Here is an 18622-nt window from a genome sequence, read left to right on the forward strand (position 1 = left end):
CTGAACCTCAGCACCTGTTGTGACTGTAACACTAAGTCATTAGAGCTATGTGCTGGTTTCAAACCCAATGGGAAAATTAACTCCAGTCAAGCTGCTCCTCTTCCCCCATCCTCTTCCAACAGCAGAGGAAACACCAGGTGAGACCACAAGTGAGAATCATAATTTTATTGAAAAACTCACAATAAACACAACATTATCAATAAAAGAAGGCACGAAAGAGAGTGCTCTACCCACGAGAAGGGTATTCACCACCAAACCAGCAGAAACATTCCCAGTACAAAGCAGATCCATGTGCATCACTGCAGGAGCACCTCTGTGAAGCAAACAATGCTTTTCCATCCTTGCCCCTTGTATTTCAAGTGAGTGAAAGAGAGCAAGGTCAACCCACCTCACAGCAGGTATCTGCTCTAGAGAAAATCCAGAAAATTGCTCCAGGAATTCTCATGGCTGTGCCACCAGCACATCCAGGACCAAGCTCTTCCTGAACACCATGTTGGCCACACAGTGTACAAGTGTCATTTCTGATCACAGAGCAAGTAGCTAGAGGAGCCTGCCAGTGACTGGAGACAGTGAAAAGAGTTGCTGAGGCTTGGCAGTGCTTGGAGCTGCAGAAGGCAAGGGGAAAATGGGCTCAAGAGTCCTGCCCTCACTGTGAGATGTGGCTTCTTTCAGGGGAATACAAAGCAGGGTTCTGCAGCCACTTGGGGATCATAGGGGTCTTTGGTCACCAAGACTGCACTGCTGTATGAGCTAAGACCTAGTTTTTGAGGAAGGCAGCCCCAACAAGGTGGACAACAAGCTGCTCACCTCCCTCACTTGCCTTCATCTTCGGGACAGACATTCACATCTTTGCTGGCACCATTGTCATCCTCACCACTCTGCTTTTGTTGCAATGGCTTGACTGCAGTGTAAATGACATTGGAGGAGGCAGGTCCTGTCCCCTTCTTTTCAAAATTCAGGTTGGCATAGGTCAGGTCCTCAGTCTCTGTCACTGGAGCTGCCTGCAGAGAGAGAGCAATGAGTACAGCCTTGACTTTTCTTTCTGTGTCTCCCCTGCTAATGTATTTCCACTGGCACGACTCTTTGTGCTGCCCAAGCATTACCCAGATTGCTCAGAAGTGCCACCTACTCAAACACTCATAAGCCCTTATTTAATAGGAATTAATAAGTGTTTAGGACCATGTTTTCAGAAAGCAAAGCCTATGAAATCCTTTAAGTGGGTATTCAACAGACAATGCTTTTTTTGACAGGGAGGAGGAAATGGTAAGTGCAAAGCACTCCCTGGCTTACCATACTGGTCTGATTCTCCTCCGCCACTTCCTCACTCAGAAGCTCTCCTGAAAAAGGAAACCTAGCGTAAATAGTAATTAAAATAGTGACAATGATCATTATCTTAAATAAGGAAAATAATGAAAGAATGAAGCAAACATTTGTTTTTGTTGTGGGAGAGGATGAGACACTGGCTCTGTGGTTCTGAAGATGGCCAAGGAGCTGGAGGGGTTGGCAAGGGCTTAAAAGCCCTTGGAGGGGCTGGAGAAGAGCTCTGAGATGGACACTTCTAGATATGCAAGACCTGTTTCAATCACTCAATAGGCTGTGCCATAACCAGACTCTCACCAGCCAGGGGCCAGAAGGGGGGGGGGGTGAGCCTTCTCACCACGCTGGGACAGCTTGTTCAGGAGGACAGACTTATGAAGGGAACACAGAGTGAGCAAGAGCAGCAGGATGTCAAAGATGGACATCTCCCAAGCCTGGCTTTGTCCAGACCAGCAGCTGAGGAAGAAATGCCAACCTGTTCTGTTCCTTGTGCGCTGCCACAGCAGGAAGCCAATCACTGGCATGTGAAGGAGCGTCCCGACCGCTAAGCCAAGGAGGATGCACAGGAAGCCTGCACACACAGCAGCAGAGGCATCGTGAGCCATTGTCCCCCTGCAGGGACACATGCTGCCATTGCCTCCTTCAAGGCAGGGTCAGCTTCCTCCCACACTTGGGCTTCCAGATCCTGAACCACTCCAGCCATTCCTATGGGGAATGGTCTCCAAACTCATCCATGGGGTAGTTGGAGCATCAGAGCCCCTTCCCAGCATCACAGCCTCTGATCCACTGGTGCCTACCCCAGTTTGGCAGTGGGTCCCACCCACTCATGAGAAAACATCTGGCTGTTTTCTCCTTTACTGCTACTCCCTCTTTTATCCCTGAGGTCTCATTGTACCCTCTACTCTTGTTACCAGGGGACTGTGCTGGGCTGGCTCTGCCAGTTCTCAGGATACTTTCGGGGGAACAACAATGGAAGAACCAGAGGAGTGCTGAATGTAGCACCCTTCTCTGCCCACCCATCTCCCCCATGCAAACAGACCCACTGCCACTTACTGAGAACTGAGCTGCTTCCAGTGTCTGTTGAGTTTGGTCTTGTGGTGGAGACCCTACACACACAGATTTCTGTACAGGCTGTACTCAGGCTTGAGCTGCTGAAATTCATACAGTTTTCTCTGAAAACTGCTGTTTGTGTGTTTTTTCCAGTGTCTGTTGAGTTTGGTCTTTTGATGGAGACCCTACACACAAAGATTTCTGTGCAGGCTGTAGACAGGCTTGAGCTGCTGAAATTCATACAGTTTTCTACCAGAACCACAGTGTTGGTTTGGACCTCCCCCTCCAGACATTTAGGTTTGTACCAGTCCATCTGCACTGTGAGATTCTCCAAACAAATCTTGAACTGCACAGTGGTGACTGGCTCTGCCTGCAGATTGACTGCTCCTGGAGGAAACAAAACCAGAAGTGATTGCTGAAATATATTAAATATATGATCTTGCAGGGTATTGTCCCACATGTCACTCATGAAAGACACAGTGAAGTGACCATCCTTTTCCAAAGCAGCTGATGATTTTTTCCAAACCTGGCTGCTAACCCTTCCTCAGCACTCAACACTGAAATGTTGCATGTTGACTCATGCCACTGGATGCTGTGCACTGCACAAACTTTTCTGTGTCTCAGGGAGGATTGAAAACATTAGGATCAGGGGAAGGCACCTCCTCCACCTGTCACATAGGTACCCAAGCAAGAAGTTCCTCCACCGTTTCATGGAGCATAAAGCAGGACTGGGGGATTGGCAATGGACAATGGTCAGCCCTAGAGAAGCAAAAAAAATATAGCAAACAGCTCCCTGCAGCCTCTCTGGCTTCATCCCACCCCCTTACCCTGGAGTACTTCAGAATCACTCATGAACTTCTGAGCTGAAGTCACTCCACACATTCTCAGCTGAGTCCTCTCTCTCTCACCTCCCTTCAGTTCTTCCTTTCCATTCAAGGGGTGTTAGTGGACTTCTGTCCCTAACCACCCTTGCTTACTTCAGAACTTCTGTTCTTGGACATGTTCTTCATGTTCTCCACCCTGCATGTGTATGTTCCTGCATGTGCTTTGCTCACATTGGCAAAGATGAGCTGGGCCAGATCATTTTTCTTCTCTACACCACCTCCATTCTGCTATTTTCCATCATTTCAGGCGACATTAAACCACTTCACCTTCCTGGCAGTGCTGCTCAAGCCTGCCTGAGGCAGACACTGCAAGATGACATCTAACCCTACCAACACATGAACTGTGGCTGAAATCTGGTAAGCAAGTCCTGCTGGAAAAAACAAAACCCCATACAAGTTGGTTTTGTCTTAAGGAATATCCACATCTGCCATGTGTGCTGACCCCCCTCCTCAGTAATCAGGCTTATATGCATTTCTGTTTCCTTCCCCCCAGCTGTTTTCTCTCCCTGCTGAAGGCAAAGCTGATTCAAAGCCCCAGGAGCTCACAGCCTGTGCACACACAGTTGCAGCGGGGACCCCTCTGCTATGGCAAGGTGCTGCTGCAGAGGAGGGGTTAAATGATGCAGGAGGAGAGGTAAAAGCAGCAGCAGGCACTTTGCACACTACTGCAGGCATAAGCAAAGAGGGAAGAGCTCAGAGCACTCAGGGACTCACCAACTGACAGCCAGGTGAGGAGCAGCAGGGGCAGAAAGGTGTTGGCCAGCCAGAGCTCCAAACTTCCCAACAGCCTCATGGAGACCATGGTGGGTGCCTGGTGGGATGGGCTGGCAGCCTCCATCTCTCCTTGCAGGGCAGGGCCACTGCTCAGCCAAGGGCAGCTGAAGCCTTGCTGGGACCTCACCCCTTTGCCACTGGGCCAGGCAGTTCCCTCTGTGCTCACAGACTTCCCCTCTCTTCCCCTTCTCTGGCCTCAGCCCAGTTCTTATCTCCTCTCTGCTCTGATTCCTCCTTTGGTTTCATCCTGACCACATACTGTGGTCCTGAGACCTGAGTAATGCCCATGGGAGCTGCTGAAGGCCATTTCTCACTGGACTAGGACCCAGCCAGCAGCTCCCTGTCACTTCCCCAGTTTCCTACAGCACCACCTCCCCATGCCACCGGTTCGTTTTGTTTCACACCAGGGAATGGACCCCTTGGAGGAAGCAGTGCTGCCATCACAGCAGGGGGATGAGGTGATGTCCACACCCATCTGGTGATGGGGTGTGCTTGCTGAGCCCAGGTGGGACACACACACCCTGCCAGCCCCCAGGGAACTGCAGTTTGGCACGGGGATGGGCTTGATCAGTGTTCTGGTTGTGGGATGTAATGGCCCTGCAGAGCTCTGCCCCCACTCTGGCCATGATCACCCAGATCCCAGCTCCTGCCCAGCCCCTGTATTCCCCTGCTCCCTGTGGCATGAGGGACACTAGGACACGAACATTCACTAGGCCAGACACAGCTTGTGTCACCCCTGCCACCCAAGGGACATGTGCAGCAGGCACAGGCCCCTCTGTCTCCCCAGCCTCTGTGGGTGCAATCTCTGCTGTTCCCCACTGCCTGCCACTGCTCTTCCTATTCATGCTCAGAGCAAAACCTCCTCCCATCTGCCATTTCCTTCCCTTTAGTTTCTACCAGCATCCATAGCACCCACCCTCCACACCATGCTGGGCCACACAGCCCAGCCACACGTGTCTCCAGAAGATGGGCTGCTCACTCTGCTCCACCAGCCAGTGGAACTTCCTGGCTGAAAGCTGAGTGTCATCTGCAAACAAACCCACGCGAGGAAACAGCAACACCAGCATCATATCTGCTGATAAGAGGGTACAAGATCTGCAAGAATGATAAGTGAGAGGCTCTGCATCCCTCTTACTCTCCCCTCTGGACCTCTTCATCTCTTCTCATGCTCTTTCTGATGTTCAATTCCTATCTACATTTGAATCTTCGTCTTCTTTCATTTCATAACTGCATAATGATGTGTGCTTGTTTGCTTCCTTCCTTTCCATTTCTATTCTGGCTGTCACGTTTCCTGGCACTGATGAGGCCAGGACCTTCTCCAGCAGGAAGTGCTTTCCCCATGTTCCCAGCTGTGGTGCTGGTGGAACTAAAGGTTAATGTCTTCTGCTGACTCCACAGAGCTGCTCTCCTACCAGAGCCCCTACCAGAGCCACATTCCATGGTGCTCTCTGCCAAGGAGAAAAGAGAGCAGGAAATGACAATGCTGCTGTTAATAACAGAGTGCCCGTGTCAGCAGGAGCTACACCGGGACTACACAATGCCCACCCCAATAGGGAGGCTGCATAGTTCCTCAGGAACTCCTCACTCCTTTGAAGTGAACGAGGGAAATACAGAAGGTGCCACCAAGGCCCTCCTCTCCCTGCTGGGAGCTGGCAAGGAGCCTCCCTATGCTGGGGAGTATGAGGAGAAATTGAGAAGCCGCGTCCTCAATGGGCCCGTGGTGGCTTTACAGAGGCTCCTCCTGGGGTGGCACGGTGCAGTGCCCTCTGCAGGGCCGCCACAAGCGATCCTGCCCTCACAGCAGCGTGCGGCTGACGGGGCTCGGGACACACTGAGCTGAGCCCTCACGGAGGTGCCGGTGACACCGAGCAGGAGGTGACACCGAGCAGAAGGTGTTGCAGACACTGTCCCGTGTCCCTGAGGCACAGCACGGCCAGGAGACGGCCGCTCCTGAGACCCCGATCCGGGCACATCCCTAGAGCCCAGAGCGCCTCACTCAGCGCCCATCGCGGGGATGACACCACCCCGTGCTGATCTTCTATTGGTTGTAATCTCTGTCTGTCACTATAAGCCCCGCCTCCCCTCCAATCTCCGGCCGTGGGATTGGCCGTCCCTCACGTAGTGTGTGAAGCCTCCCGGGCGCCGCCATGTTCGGGGCCGCTGCCCGGTGGAGGGGCGGGGCGGCGCCGCGCTGTCGCGCATGCGCGGGCCGGTCAGGGGCGCCGCCCCGGGAGCGCGCGGCCGCCTCGGGAGCGCGCCCGGCCCGAGGATGCGCCAGGCGGGAGAACCCCGGTGGCCCGGCCGGGCACAGGTGAGGGCGGCTCGGACCCCTCCAGCCCCCGGGGCTCCTCCGCTGTCCCGGGGCCGCTGGGCGGCGAGCGGGGCGCGGTCCTGCCAGAGGGCGCGGGGCCGGGAGCGGCTGGAAAGGGGCCGGGGGTACCAGCTCCGTGTGGGCCGGTGGGTGAGGTGGGGCCTGTCCCGCCCAGAGCCCTGAAGGGGGGAGTGTGGTGAGGTGAGGCGAGGTGAGCCCTGCCCTGTTCCAGAGGTGAGGCGAGGTCAGGTGAGCTCTGTCCCGTCCAGCCCCGTGAGGAGCCGCACGCTGAGAGCAGCTGCCCAAGCCCCGCAGCCCCGGGCAGCACAGAGCATCGTGGGCCATGCCAGAGGCGCCGCCGGGGCTGCCATGGCCGTGACATGAGCTTTGCATCAAGTCTGGTTTGGTTTCCAGGATTTTCCAGCTGCTGCTGGCTCCGGCACGGTTCTCATTGCCACCTTCGACCTCGGGCGGCACCTGTGGGAAGTGTCGTGCCTGGAACGGGGCCTTTGCTGCTGTGCATCCAGAGCAGGAAGGACAGAACGCTGTGCTGGGCTTGTCTCGAGGTGTGGTGGGAGTTCCTTGAGGCTGTGGACTCGTGGGTTATCACACAACCCGCTGGCACTGAATCAAAAGCACATTTAGTAAAGAAAGCACGTCCGTTTTGATATCAACACCTGAACCATTTCATACACAGCCTCAAGTATATTCGTGCCAGAGGGCAGAAGTGCTTGCTGGTGTGCTCCTCCACCATGTGCCTCCTCTTTCTTGGAGATTCAGTGGAACTTTTTAGGATAAGTTGGAGACATGTGAAAAGCTTTCTCTTTATGCTGAACTAATGCTACCCTGGCCAGCACCCTTCTGAACATGGGCTGCTATTCTTTCCCTATGTTTGGCCATCTGTAATGGTCCACAGCAGTTTCTGGGCCCTGTGATCCTTGACTGTTACTATTTAGTTTTGGACCTAATTCAAAGCTGGTGTTGGTACCAGTTTCAGGCATTTTTCTCAGAGCTGTTCCCATGCTCTGCCAAAACCAGTTTTCTCTAGTTTTCATTTCAGATAGATATGACTTCTGTGCATTCAGTGAGCCTCAGTGGATAGACAAGAATCTCTCTTTTCACACCCTGTAAATGACAGATGTCTGCAGTGTCTCATGGCAAGGGCACTTCACAACTTAAAACAGTCTGCTGCAGGGAACCACCTCCTTCAGGTTGTTTTGATCCTGCCTTCTCTGAGCTCCATTTGATGTTCTCTTATACGGTGAAGGACAGTGAAAATTTTGGTTTTCTCCATCCTAAGCCACACTTGACTTTATTACCTGGTGATGTCTCTTCCCAACTGAGAAATCTTTCTTTGCTTAGGTCTTCCTTTTCACAAGATTTTGGTTGTTGATCACCTCTGCAGGACTTCTAGTTCTGCTGCCCCCCTGCTTAGAGGAAAACTACCAGATGTGCACACAAAGATCCAGATGATGGTGCTCTGGGGACTTCTGTGGGGGCACAGTGCTGTTCTGAGATCTCTGTTCCTTCTTCCTAAACTGTTAATTACAGCTGCCTCTCCTCAGCAGTGGCCTTTTTCTGGCATAGAGGGTTTAGGCTGTCTCCTCAGGGTGCCTGGGCTGGAATCCCTCTCCTGCCAGCACTGGAGTGTGTCTGCAGTGTGTGTGCAGGCTGCAGTACCCACGTGTGCCCCTTTTTAAAAGCTCCCATTACAGGTCTTTGAGCATCTGCTCACTTCTGCTCGTGCTCCATGTGCTCTGTGATTCTTGTAAGGATTGTCTTTGTGCTGCCCTTCAGCACCCACATCCATCCTGCTGGGCCTGCCTAGCCAAACCAGGACTTCCCAGCTGGTGAAAGTCTGCTGGGGGAAGAGGAGGCTGCAGGTGGCTCTAAGGAGAGGGAAGAGAAGCTTGTCCTCTGCTCAGGGCCCCTCTGCAGAGCCTGGTGGCTGCAAAGTTTGGGGTTTCCAGCCCTTTCACTGGCAAGCTGTGTCTCCATACCCAGAGAGCTGGGGCTGCCCTGCTGGAAGTCAATGCTGAGGCTGGGTTGGCCACTTGCTGCTTTGTGGTGAGCTGGTGATCTGAAGCTCTTGTAGCATCAGGAGCTGGTGGATGGTGGCTAATCACTAGATTTTGTAGGTTTGTGCCAATAGCTCCTAGTGATAGCAATGTAGAAGCATGCTATGTTTTGGGATAAGTGAGTTTAAGATTAATTCCACATGACTGAGATTATTTTTAAAAGGCAGTGAAATGGAAAACAGGAAAGAGTAACACTTAAACTGAGTGACTGTTACAGAAATCAGCTTATCTTGAGTAGCAGGGGTCTCCTGTTGCATATACTGTGTATACTGTGTATACTGTGTTGCATAAACTGGTGTTTTCCTAGAGCATTTTCAATTAATTCAGCCTTTTCTAAGCTATTGTGGTGTTGTGTAATTTAGACTCCTCTGTGTGATCTGGTGCAAGCAGGTACACACTCACCTGGTCTCTGTTTCACCTCACTTCATGTCACTTGAAATGAAGATGTTCTTTCTGCTGTAAGGATTTTTAATTCTTCCAGACCATAAACTGCTAAACAGATTTGTGGGGACTTCAGTAGATATGCCTTCATCCAGTTGCAAGGGTATTTTTTTTGTTGTTGTTGTTTGTGTGATTTGTATAAAGTAAACCTGGGTAGAAGCCATGCTCCTTGCCAGTATCCCAGGATCCCTTTTATGTAGACTAGTAAATATTTTCAAGATCCTTTTGATCTTTGTCACTGCCTTATTTAAGTGTTCTGCTAAATGTTGGATAAAAAAAGAGTTTGTCAGTGAATTTTGTTCATCCTTATAAAGAATGACAGTGACAGTATCACTACAAATGCTGCATCACACAGACTTAGGAAAAACACACTGAATAATTAAGTAAATATTCATAAGCTGTTTTATAGCATCTGTAAACATTTATGCATTTTGCAAGATAAATATTCTCAAGCATTTCTGTTTTCTAGTTTAGTGTCTGTACTGCAGAAACACCTAGGAATTCAGACAGAATTCAGTTTTATAACACGTGCTGGGCAGTGTAGGCACCCCCAGACTAATGAGATGCTGATTGCAAACAAAGCACTTGAACTGGGAGTACTTTCACTTCTGTGCTGGTACAGCCCAGTGCTGTGTCAGGGTTTGCTTTTATGTGTTGGAACTTCATGTGAGTGTCTTGGGATGTGAAGATTGGTAACACTGTTTCTGAAACAAGCCATGATTCTTGTTGCTTAGAGGTGTCTTTTCCAAAGGTGTTGATCTGGTGCTGGTACCAGTTCTGTCTTTAAATGTGGGCTTTGCTTTTTCATTGTAAGCTTCTAATGAAAACTGAATTCATCATGGTTTTCTCTCAAAAAAAAAAAAAAAAAAAAAAAAATTAAAGAAAGGTCAAGTGGGTGTAGTAGATGAGAATTCAGAAAGGCACAGAACAAAAGCTGGATTGTAGGTTTCTGTGGTGTCAGAGATTGAGGAGACTTCTGACATTCCCTCTTTGAGGCTGGTGCTAAAGCAAGTGCTGAAGGCAGTTGTGGGCAGCAGCTGTGCTAAGACAGACTGGCAGGTAGGGATTGAAGAAATTGATTTACCAGGAAATATTTGGAAGAACAAAAGGAGTGTGACTTGACCAAATGTTTGTATATAGGAAGTATAATAATTCCACAATAATTCTGCCAACCCTGCAATCTTGGAGATTAAGTGGCATTGGCAGAAGGAGATACTTTAACTGTCCTAAGTGAAGCTTTTAACTGCCCACAGTGGAGACAGAGGAGCACCCTTTTCCTTTCAGAAAGCAGCTTTCTGTGTATTTAAACACTGGCATTCTCTCTCCTTGTGGGCTTCTCCTCCTCAGGCAAAACAAGCTCACTGAATTCAGGCTTTCCCCACAGGACATATTTTCTAAATGTTCTCTAGACTCTATTTGCCATAAAATTGTTAAGGTCCAAGTAGTTATTTTCAGTTTGTGTATTTAATTTAGAAGAAAGATTTATGTGTCCCAAAGCATGTCTATTATTTCCAGCTACTTCAATTGGTCTAATAAAAGATATGTCCTCATCTCAAAAACCTTTATCTCATTTAGGGACTTACATCATCACAAATAGAGCAGCACTGCTTTTACTGCCAGTGTGACAGACTCTATGTCCTGTCCTCTTGGTGCTTCCTGTTTGTGCCTCTCTGTGTCTGGTTTATCCTGGATTCTTGTGTGTGTTTCTGTCCCCATGTGCTGAGTTCTGAAGCTGAGGAGACTGACAAGCTGCTTTCTTACCATTCTTCTGCAAGAGGTTTGTTAGACTTGTCCCTTAATACTATATCTCTATAGATTGCACCTTTTGAGGGTTTTGGATTTTGTCATTAGGATGTTTGAGAATGTTAACAGCCACACAAAGGACAAAAGGTGGAATTCAGGACAGGTGTGCTTGATACCACAATGTGCCTTTTTCTCATAATAATTTGTAGCTTTTCACACTTTAGGAACTGTGGATGGAACACCAAGCTGAGGAGCCAACCATTTTATCGAAGGCCTGTGTGTAGACTCTGATGCATGAATGAAGAATGAAAATGCTCCCTGGAGTGGGCGTGTTTGGAACTGGTAGTGCTGCCCGGGTCCTGGTACCCCTGCTGAGGGCAGAAGGTTTCTCCATTGAAGCTCTCTGGGGGAAGACTGAAGAGGAAGCCAAACAGCTGGCAGAGGAGATGAACATCTCCTTCTACACGAGTCGGACTGACGATGTCTTGCTGCATCAGGACGTGGATTTGGTTTGCATCAACATCCCTCCACCGCTGACCCGGCAAATTGCTGTGAAGGCTCTAGGTACCTTTTCATCCTTGGAGTTGCATCAAAAATCAGTAGCTTGATGGCAGATTGAAATTTGAAGCTGTTACCCCTGCACAGTTCTGGCTGCACCAATTGGCAAAAGTTTTGTGTGGCATTTGTGAGAGAGTTTACCTGTTTTGTTTTTGTTTTGTTTTGGTTTTTTGTAAAAATACTGTTAATAATTGCTTAAAGCTCAGTTTGAACCAATTATATATCTTGCTAAACCAAAGTTATGGTAAGGAGTTTGTAATAAAAATCAGCTGTATCAGAAATAATAATGAGAGGGTAAATGGCTTTATGCCCATTAAAAAAAACCTCAGAGCAACAGAAACAAACAAACAAAGCAACTTAAATTGTTTAATTCATTTTAGATTTTCCCATGTACTGTACTAGGAAACTGAGATTTGCCTGGAAGGGGAAGGTTATTCAGCTCTGATTTATGCTTTCCCCACAAGTACAATCAAACTTGGAAGGTGAAAGCCTTTGAAAAAAATAATATTTGTATGCACTCAGTAGAATCTTGTGAATTAAGAGCTAAGAAATGCTGTTTTAGCTGTGACTCTGGCCTCTACCTGGAGACCACTCTTGGCACAGTAATGTCCATAGCAGGCTGATGTGGTCCCAGGTGGAGGAATCCTTCTCCCTGACTCAGGAGGGCAGATGCTGGAGACAGCAGGAGGAATCCAGCTAGATCAGAAAGAAGGGATGACACCCCAGACAGGTTGGGCAGGGAGATGGGAGCCAACTGCCCAGGCATCCTGACATTTCTTAATTCCCCAGTGTGTGACTTTGTAGTGTTAATGTCCCCTCCTGCAGAGCAGCGTGGGTGTCAGTGTGCATGTAATTCTGTAAGTAACAAGGGTGATATTTTTACTGTGTTTACAGGAGATACACAAGTTAATTTTAGGACAGGTAATCTCAGACCATGTGAGCCAGGGTAGTTTGTTGTGCCTCTTTTCTCTATAGTAATTTCTTTTGGAAGTAAACAAGTCCCTGCACAAACATTTGCAATGCCACTTAGATATGCAGAGAGAGATTTCAGGCTTCTTTTTCCTTTTCTTTTTAACATTGTTAGATTTGTTTGTTTACCTCATTAGGGTATTGTCGTTTGAATTTTAAGTTATTCTGATTTTTAAATATTTGAACTGTAAATTAGAATTTATCTCTTCAAATATACTAAAAGCTCTTTAAAGCACTAGTTAGGTGATATGCATTTCACTAGGTCTTGTGGCTCTTGAGGATCAAATAGACTAAAAAGGAGAGGATTGAACCTTCTCTGGTGAGTTATTAACTAAAAGGGATTTGGGATTCTTTCATTGAATGCCCATAAGATGGCATTATCCAGAGGAGGAAAGGGAGGTAAAGCAAGTGGTGCAGAAATGCAGAGAGGTTGTATGTATGCTTGAATGCAGGTTTAGGAGGTGGAAGGCTGAAAAAGCCAGGGAAATGGAAGGATGTGGCAGGGAAGGGTAACAATCACTTCTTCTTTGCTGAGATGTTCTGTTCTGCAGACTGATGCAGACAGACCAGTGTGATGCTGACCTTGCCTTTCAGCTTTCCAGGTTCATTACAGTGATATTTGTAGGTCTACTGCCCAGTATATCATGACTTATTTAAAGCAAGGGTTGGGTGATTTTCTGTACCTGAATGTTCTGAAGGAACACAGAACCAGGATAGGGCCAAAGATGTCAACAACATTTTCTTTGGAAGTTGAGATTTATACAGTGATGGTTATAATCAGAGAATTATCAGCTGGGAGTTGTTTATAACAAATTGGTGTCTAGTTGCCAAGAGACTGGGCTTCAGGAAATGTCAGAAGTGGTGCAGTAATAATGGTCTTCTGTGTTATGTTTTGTTGGGCTTGGTTTGTTTGTTTTAAAGTGGTGACACTTTTATCACTTATTTTTGTACATTTTTCTACTTTTTTAAAAAAAATTGTACTTCCATTTTTGTTCCTGGTAAAGAGGAGAGAAGACCCCAGTTTTTCTAGGTGGTGCAGTTTCCTTTGCTAAGTTTCTTGCTGACAGGCATCCATGAACAAGCCTGGGGACAAAGCAGTGACACTGGTTTGAGTTCATGAACCAGACAGAACAGATCAAAGCCCAGGGGATAGTTCATATTAAAATCAGTGTAATCTTATGGTTTATCTCCACAACAGGCAAAGCAAGAAGCTCTCTTTAAATTTGCACTTCTTTTGATCTCAGAGGAACTAAATACATTTCACCAAATGTGTGTGTTGTGGTTCATGTCCCACAGTTAAATGCACCCATCCATGCTCTCATGTCTCCTGGCTGGTGAGGGCCTCAACTGAAAATTTTGCAGCTGTGGTTTAGGAAAACAATATGGTACAAAGTTCAGGTTATTCATTACCAAAACAATAGTGACAATCCCAGGGATGTAAGCTGCACTGCCTTGGAAAACAAAAGGCATGGCCATGGCATTGGTAAGGGACCTTGTAGCCATCTCTGATTTGGCCCTTGTCCTTGTTTCACGGCCATGTCTGTGAGCTTGGGGACTGACTGTTCCACTGAAGGCAACAGCAGGATTATCCCAGAGCTGTTCTGTGTTCCCAGCTCTCCCTCCTGGCACTCAGCAGTGCACAGTGGGCTGTCAGTGCCCTGCACTGGCTGCCACCCCAAAAAAAGCCATCAGCCAGTTTTAGCTGCTCAATTGGCTCAGCCTGGGCTGCCAGAACAGGCACAGCACAGAGGGTGGGGCTGGTCAGCAGAGCAGGGACAGCCCGGTGTGAGGAATTGCTGAGTGCCAGGGCTGTGCCCAGGCTCTGCCATCTCTGCAGGGACCAGGGCTGGGCAGGCAGGGAGCAGCAAAGCAGAGCTGGGCTGTACCCAGGGTGTGCATGAAGGGAGAGTCACTTTGCTTTTCTACAAGCTCTGAGGATGCAGACCTGCTTGGGATGCTGTGAGCATCCCTTTGCTTTCTCTGGTGGTGCTTTAACCTGCCTGGAGATGAGCACCATTTAAACAAGGCTGATAAAGTGGACTGAATCAGCTCTAGATGCCTGTCCAGGTGCTTCAGCTAGTCCTGAAAAATACTGAATTCAGTGTTGTGCCTTGCCTTAGCTTCAGGACTTGTGGGCAGGGGAGTCAGAGTCTCTGAAAAGGGGGTTACCAATGGACAGCCAGAGTGTCCACTGGGAGTTTGACCTGACCCTTTGTTTGTTAAAGCTGCTGTAGGCTCCTATCAGTATAGGGGATTTCTCACTCGTAGTCTTCCCATTTCCTGACTGGATTTTGCCTGTGTCTGTTAGAAGCAGAGGTTCTGTTTCTCCCGTGGCTCCGCTGGCTGAGCTGTGTCTCGGGAGCGCTCCCGCAGGGCTGGCTGGGCGCGGCCGGGAGGGGGAGCGCGGAGAGCAGGATCCGCCTTCCCCTCCGTGCCAGAGACCGAGCGGGGCTCCTGTGCTGGTTCCTTCGCACTGGCACTCGGTTCAATCGGGCACCGTCTGCTCCTGCCCAAGGAGCAGCTTTCAGAGAGGTGCCACCAGCCATTCCTGCAATCCTTGGGCAGTAACTGTGGTGTGCCATGACTGACCTTCAGGTCTGGCATCCCCAGTGAATGTCTGTAATAATCATGTTAGGAATAACGTGGTCATTACACTGAAAAATGTTTCGATAAGTATTTGATCAGGACAGATGTAAAATAGGAAAAAAAACCCAGTGAAAGTAAAGCCCTGCCATGAGAAGGGAAATACCAGAAAAACTCCAAATGTAAGAATTGGTTAAAACTTGTACTGTCATGCTCTTTTGTATTTATTTCTGCTTTAAAGTTAGGGGGGAAAAAAGGATTATTGACTGTCCTCATTGATTTAGGCTGAGCACGATGTAAAGTGCATCAGTAGCAATAACAGTTCAGTGGGTCAGCTTGGGGGTGCAGCTCTTGTCTGTGCAACTCAATCACCTTTTGTCAGATTGTACAAGCAGGATGTATGTGCAGACCAAAATTATTTGCTTTCTAATTAAAAAGACAGTCCACTTACAAAAACATTATTTCTAATACTGTAGAATTCTAAGAATCTGTATGTATGTCTTTTATAAATATACATTTTTATATATATGAGTAAATGTTATGTCCCATTATATTAATTAATTTTTTTAAAAAGTATAGTGATGATGAAATACAAAGTGAAAATCAAATCTCCCCTTCCCCAACCTCATCCCTGCAGGGTACATGGCTTTTTTTTTCCTCCTCTGGCTATACAGGTATTCAAATAATGTTTTAACTATAGTACTCATACTCTGTCTTCTTTTAATACCATGTGATGCCATTTATCTTTCATGATGTAAAAATCCTCCCTGTATTTGGAGCCTCCCTCTGTGAGAGTTTGTCAGCTCTGCAACTGGAGCATCTTGGAAACAGCATCAAGTCTCGCTGTACTTGGCATTCCTACTTTAGTTCCCAGTTTAGGAATTGCAACAGGAAAGCCCAACTCTTAAAAACACCAATTCTTGACAACCTTTGGGGCATCTGAGCATGTTTTGCTCATGCGTGCAAAATCAATTTGCTCATGTGTGTATTTTTTTTTCATTGATGCTGCAGGAATAGGGAAGAACGTGCTGTGTGAGAAAGCTGCTACCTCTGTGGATGCCTTCAGGATGGTGACAGCTGCCAGGTATTACCCCAAGCTGATGAGCATCGTTGGCAACGTGCTGCGTTTCCTGCCCGCCTTTGTGAAGATGAAGCAGCTGATAGAGGAGCACTACGTGGGCAACGTCATCGTCTGCGACGTGCGCGTCTACGGGGGCAGCCTGCTGAGCCACCAGTACAACTGGATCTGTGACGAGCTCATGGGAGGGGGTGGGCTGCACACCATGGGCACCTACATCATCGACCTCCTGACTCACCTCACCAGCAGGAGAGCTCACAAGGTCCACGGGCTGCTCAAGACTTTTGTGAAGCAGAACACGGCCATCAGCGGGATCCGCCACGTCACCAGCGACGACTTCTGCGTTTTCCAGATGCTGATGGGCGACGGCGTCTGTTGCACTGTGACTCTCAACTTCAACATGCCCGGATCGTTCATCCACGAGGTGATGGTCGTGGGCTCTGCCGGTCGCCTCATAGCTCGTGGGACAGAGCTGTACGGGCAGAAGAACACTGCTCTCCAGGAGGAGCTGCTGTTTACAGACTCCCTGCCTGTCAACAAGGGCCTTTTGGATAAGGGGTTCAAGGACATCCCTCTGCTTTACCTGAAGGGCATGGTGTACATGGTGCAAGCCCTGAGGCAGTCTTTCCAAGAGCAGGAGGACCGTCGGACGTGGGATCATAAACCTGTGTCCATGGCAGCCTCTTTTGAAGATGGGCTGTACATGCAGAGTGTGGTAGAGGCCATCAAGAAATCGAGTAGGTCAGGTGAGTGGGAGACTGTGGAGGTGATGACTGAGGAACCAGATGCCAACCAAAACCTCTGTGAGGCGCTTCAAAGAAATAACTTATGAACATTCCTACCTTGGAAAATAGGACAATTAACACTTCTGGCTGTAATGTAAAAAGAAAAAAAACCCCAGTTTTTAAGATATGTAGATTGTTATTTAATAGCGTGAGTTTCTTGGGTTTTTTTAAACATATAAAATATGTTCTGATAGGAACAGTTGTGGTTTAAATTGATTAAAGAGTTTTAAATGTTTCTGTTTTTTGCAAACATTTAATTTTTGTCTCGGAGACTGATAGGAAAACTTGAATTGCCCTTTGCACTTGCAGTAGCTGAAGTGAATCGTGGGATCTCTGCCATTGCATGGCTTGGAAATGGGACACAACCCCTGTTGCACAGGTTGCTGATTTAACCATGAGAGCATGTGGAGCAAGATCAGGGAGTATCTATTGTTCAGATGCCTTCTTCATCTCTCTTGGAGACTGATTTATGTTTTAATCCTCAGTTTGTAAACTTTTAAAAAAGAGTTTAGTGATGTAACAGGTCTCTAAACTATAGGACAAAAAGTAGAAGGAATGCATTAAAGTTAGTAACATAAGGATCAGCCTTTTGGCTTCCTGTATGTGGTAAATGTCTTTCAAATTCATTCAAACTGATGTTTTATTTAAATGATACTATAATTCTCAGTTGTTGATGTGCCATTGGCAGGAAAATCTTCAGGAAGTCTGTGATGCATTGAGCTATTCTTCCATATCTGTAGACATTATGCCTTCTATTCAAGAGGCTGTCTGCATCCAGCAGCTGTTTTTCCATAAGCTCTGTGCTTATGTCAGTTGTGTTTACTGCCTGGCAGCACCAGTGCCGTGCCTGTGGGGCCACGTTCTCATTTCTGTGACTGTTAATAAATAAATGCCTCCCAGGGTCACGGGATTGCCACATGTCGTGAGTAACAAAGTTGTACAGCATGAACCTTTCAGGGACCTGAAAGTGGAAGGAAGGAGGTATTTCCTACCTCTTGCAGCTCTCTTAATGTGCAGGCTGGGTAACTGTCACACTACACACATCCTGATAGTTGAGAGAACAGGGACTGAACTGCCATGGGTAAATGTGCTCCTGATCTCAGACACTGGCTATTAACCCTCTGGTCCAGCCCATCTTCACACTCTCCTGCAGCTGGCGTCCAGTGGAGAGATTTGGTGGCAGATGATGGGGTGGAAGTTCATTCCTTTTGAGAAATGTTTCTCTCTGAGGCAGGTATGTGGAAAGGATAGTCTAATTTTACTACATTTGTTGTTTTGTGTACTTGAAAGCTTTTTTTTTAAATGTATTTCCCACTAAATTGTAACTGTGTATTTATGTATATTAACATGCACGCTGCTGTTTCATAAGCTGGACCTTCCTGAAAAGAACCATGTTTTCTACAGAAATAAAAAGTTGTGTTTGTTGAGGGAACTCTCTATGCAGTTGTGTGCTTGCGCTTTTGATTTGGTCAAGCTAAAGCCAACCTAATAAAAGTGAACAGGAGACTCAGAGCTCACCTTGCAGTCACCACCTTCACTCAGATAGAAAAGCCCTGACTGTTTCCATGCCAGTTTGGGGTCTGTTTTGAAACTGTCCTGGAACTGAGAACTTTCCTTTGTGCCTTTGTCACTAACTTTGTATTGGGCAGAAAAAAATCTAAAGTGCAGTTCCTTCTCTAGAAGGAAGCACAAAACGTGTCCAGATGATCCCCGTGAAGGAAGAAGGGTGTCGAGACTCCTAGGTGAGAAAGAGAATAGTGCAGAGAGGTGGAAGGGGCCTCTCGGGGGCTGGCTACGGCCTCAAGTGCCCTGCCCCGGCGAGCGGGATGGCGACCCCAGGAGCGCCCCTGTGAGCGAGGCGCGTTCCAGCCGCGAAGCCCGGATTCCCCCGGGCATTCTCTGCGTCTGGTGCAGATGCTGCGCATCAGGGAGCGGGGCTCGGTATCCCCCGGGCTCGGTATCCCCCGGGGCTCGGTGCCCCGGGCTCGGTGTTCCCGGGGCTCGGTGTCCTCGGGGCTCGGTGTTCCCGGGGCTCGGTGTCCCCGGGGCTC

The 18622-nt window shown here is 48.1% G+C and overlaps 2 protein-coding genes across 4 annotated transcripts; one reads left to right on the forward strand and one right to left on the reverse strand.

Annotated features, from left to right (window-relative positions):
- Positions 1 to 150: 150 nt before the first annotated feature.
- Positions 151 to 5874, reverse strand: LOC306807100 (uncharacterized protein). 2 transcript variants are annotated; one of them, XM_079316389.1, is made up of 5 exons: positions 3966 to 5874; positions 2371 to 2754; positions 1793 to 1888; positions 1291 to 1337; positions 151 to 1001 (listed from the first exon to the last, which is right to left on the reverse strand). In XM_079316389.1, the coding sequence occupies exons 1-5, from the start codon at positions 4087 to 4089 to the stop codon at positions 813 to 815; spliced, it is 840 nt and encodes a 279-aa protein (XP_079172515.1). In that variant the 5' UTR covers positions 4090 to 5874; the 3' UTR covers positions 151 to 812. The 2 variants fall into 2 exon arrangements, with proteins under 2 accessions (XP_079172515.1, XP_079172516.1); XM_079316390.1 differs by lacking the exon at positions 1793 to 1888.
- Positions 5875 to 6188: 314 nt separating this feature from the next.
- On the forward strand, positions 6189 to 18010 carry GFOD2 (Gfo/Idh/MocA-like oxidoreductase domain containing 2). 2 transcript variants are annotated; one of them, XM_079316380.1, is made up of 3 exons: positions 6189 to 6336; positions 10823 to 11162; positions 15720 to 18010. In XM_079316380.1, the coding sequence occupies exons 2-3, from the start codon at positions 10904 to 10906 to the stop codon at positions 16616 to 16618; spliced, it is 1158 nt and encodes a 385-aa protein (XP_079172506.1). In that variant the 5' UTR covers positions 6189 to 6336; positions 10823 to 10903; the 3' UTR covers positions 16619 to 18010. The 2 variants fall into 2 exon arrangements, with proteins under 2 accessions (XP_079172506.1, XP_079172507.1); XM_079316381.1 differs by lacking the exon at positions 6189 to 6336 and adding an exon at positions 8771 to 10632.
- Positions 18011 to 18622: the final 612 nt, after the last annotated feature.

The sequence above is a fragment of the Erithacus rubecula genome (genome assembly GCF_903797595.1).
Source record: "Erithacus rubecula genome assembly, chromosome: 12".
Classification (NCBI taxonomy): domain Eukaryota; kingdom Metazoa; phylum Chordata; class Aves; order Passeriformes; family Muscicapidae; genus Erithacus; species Erithacus rubecula.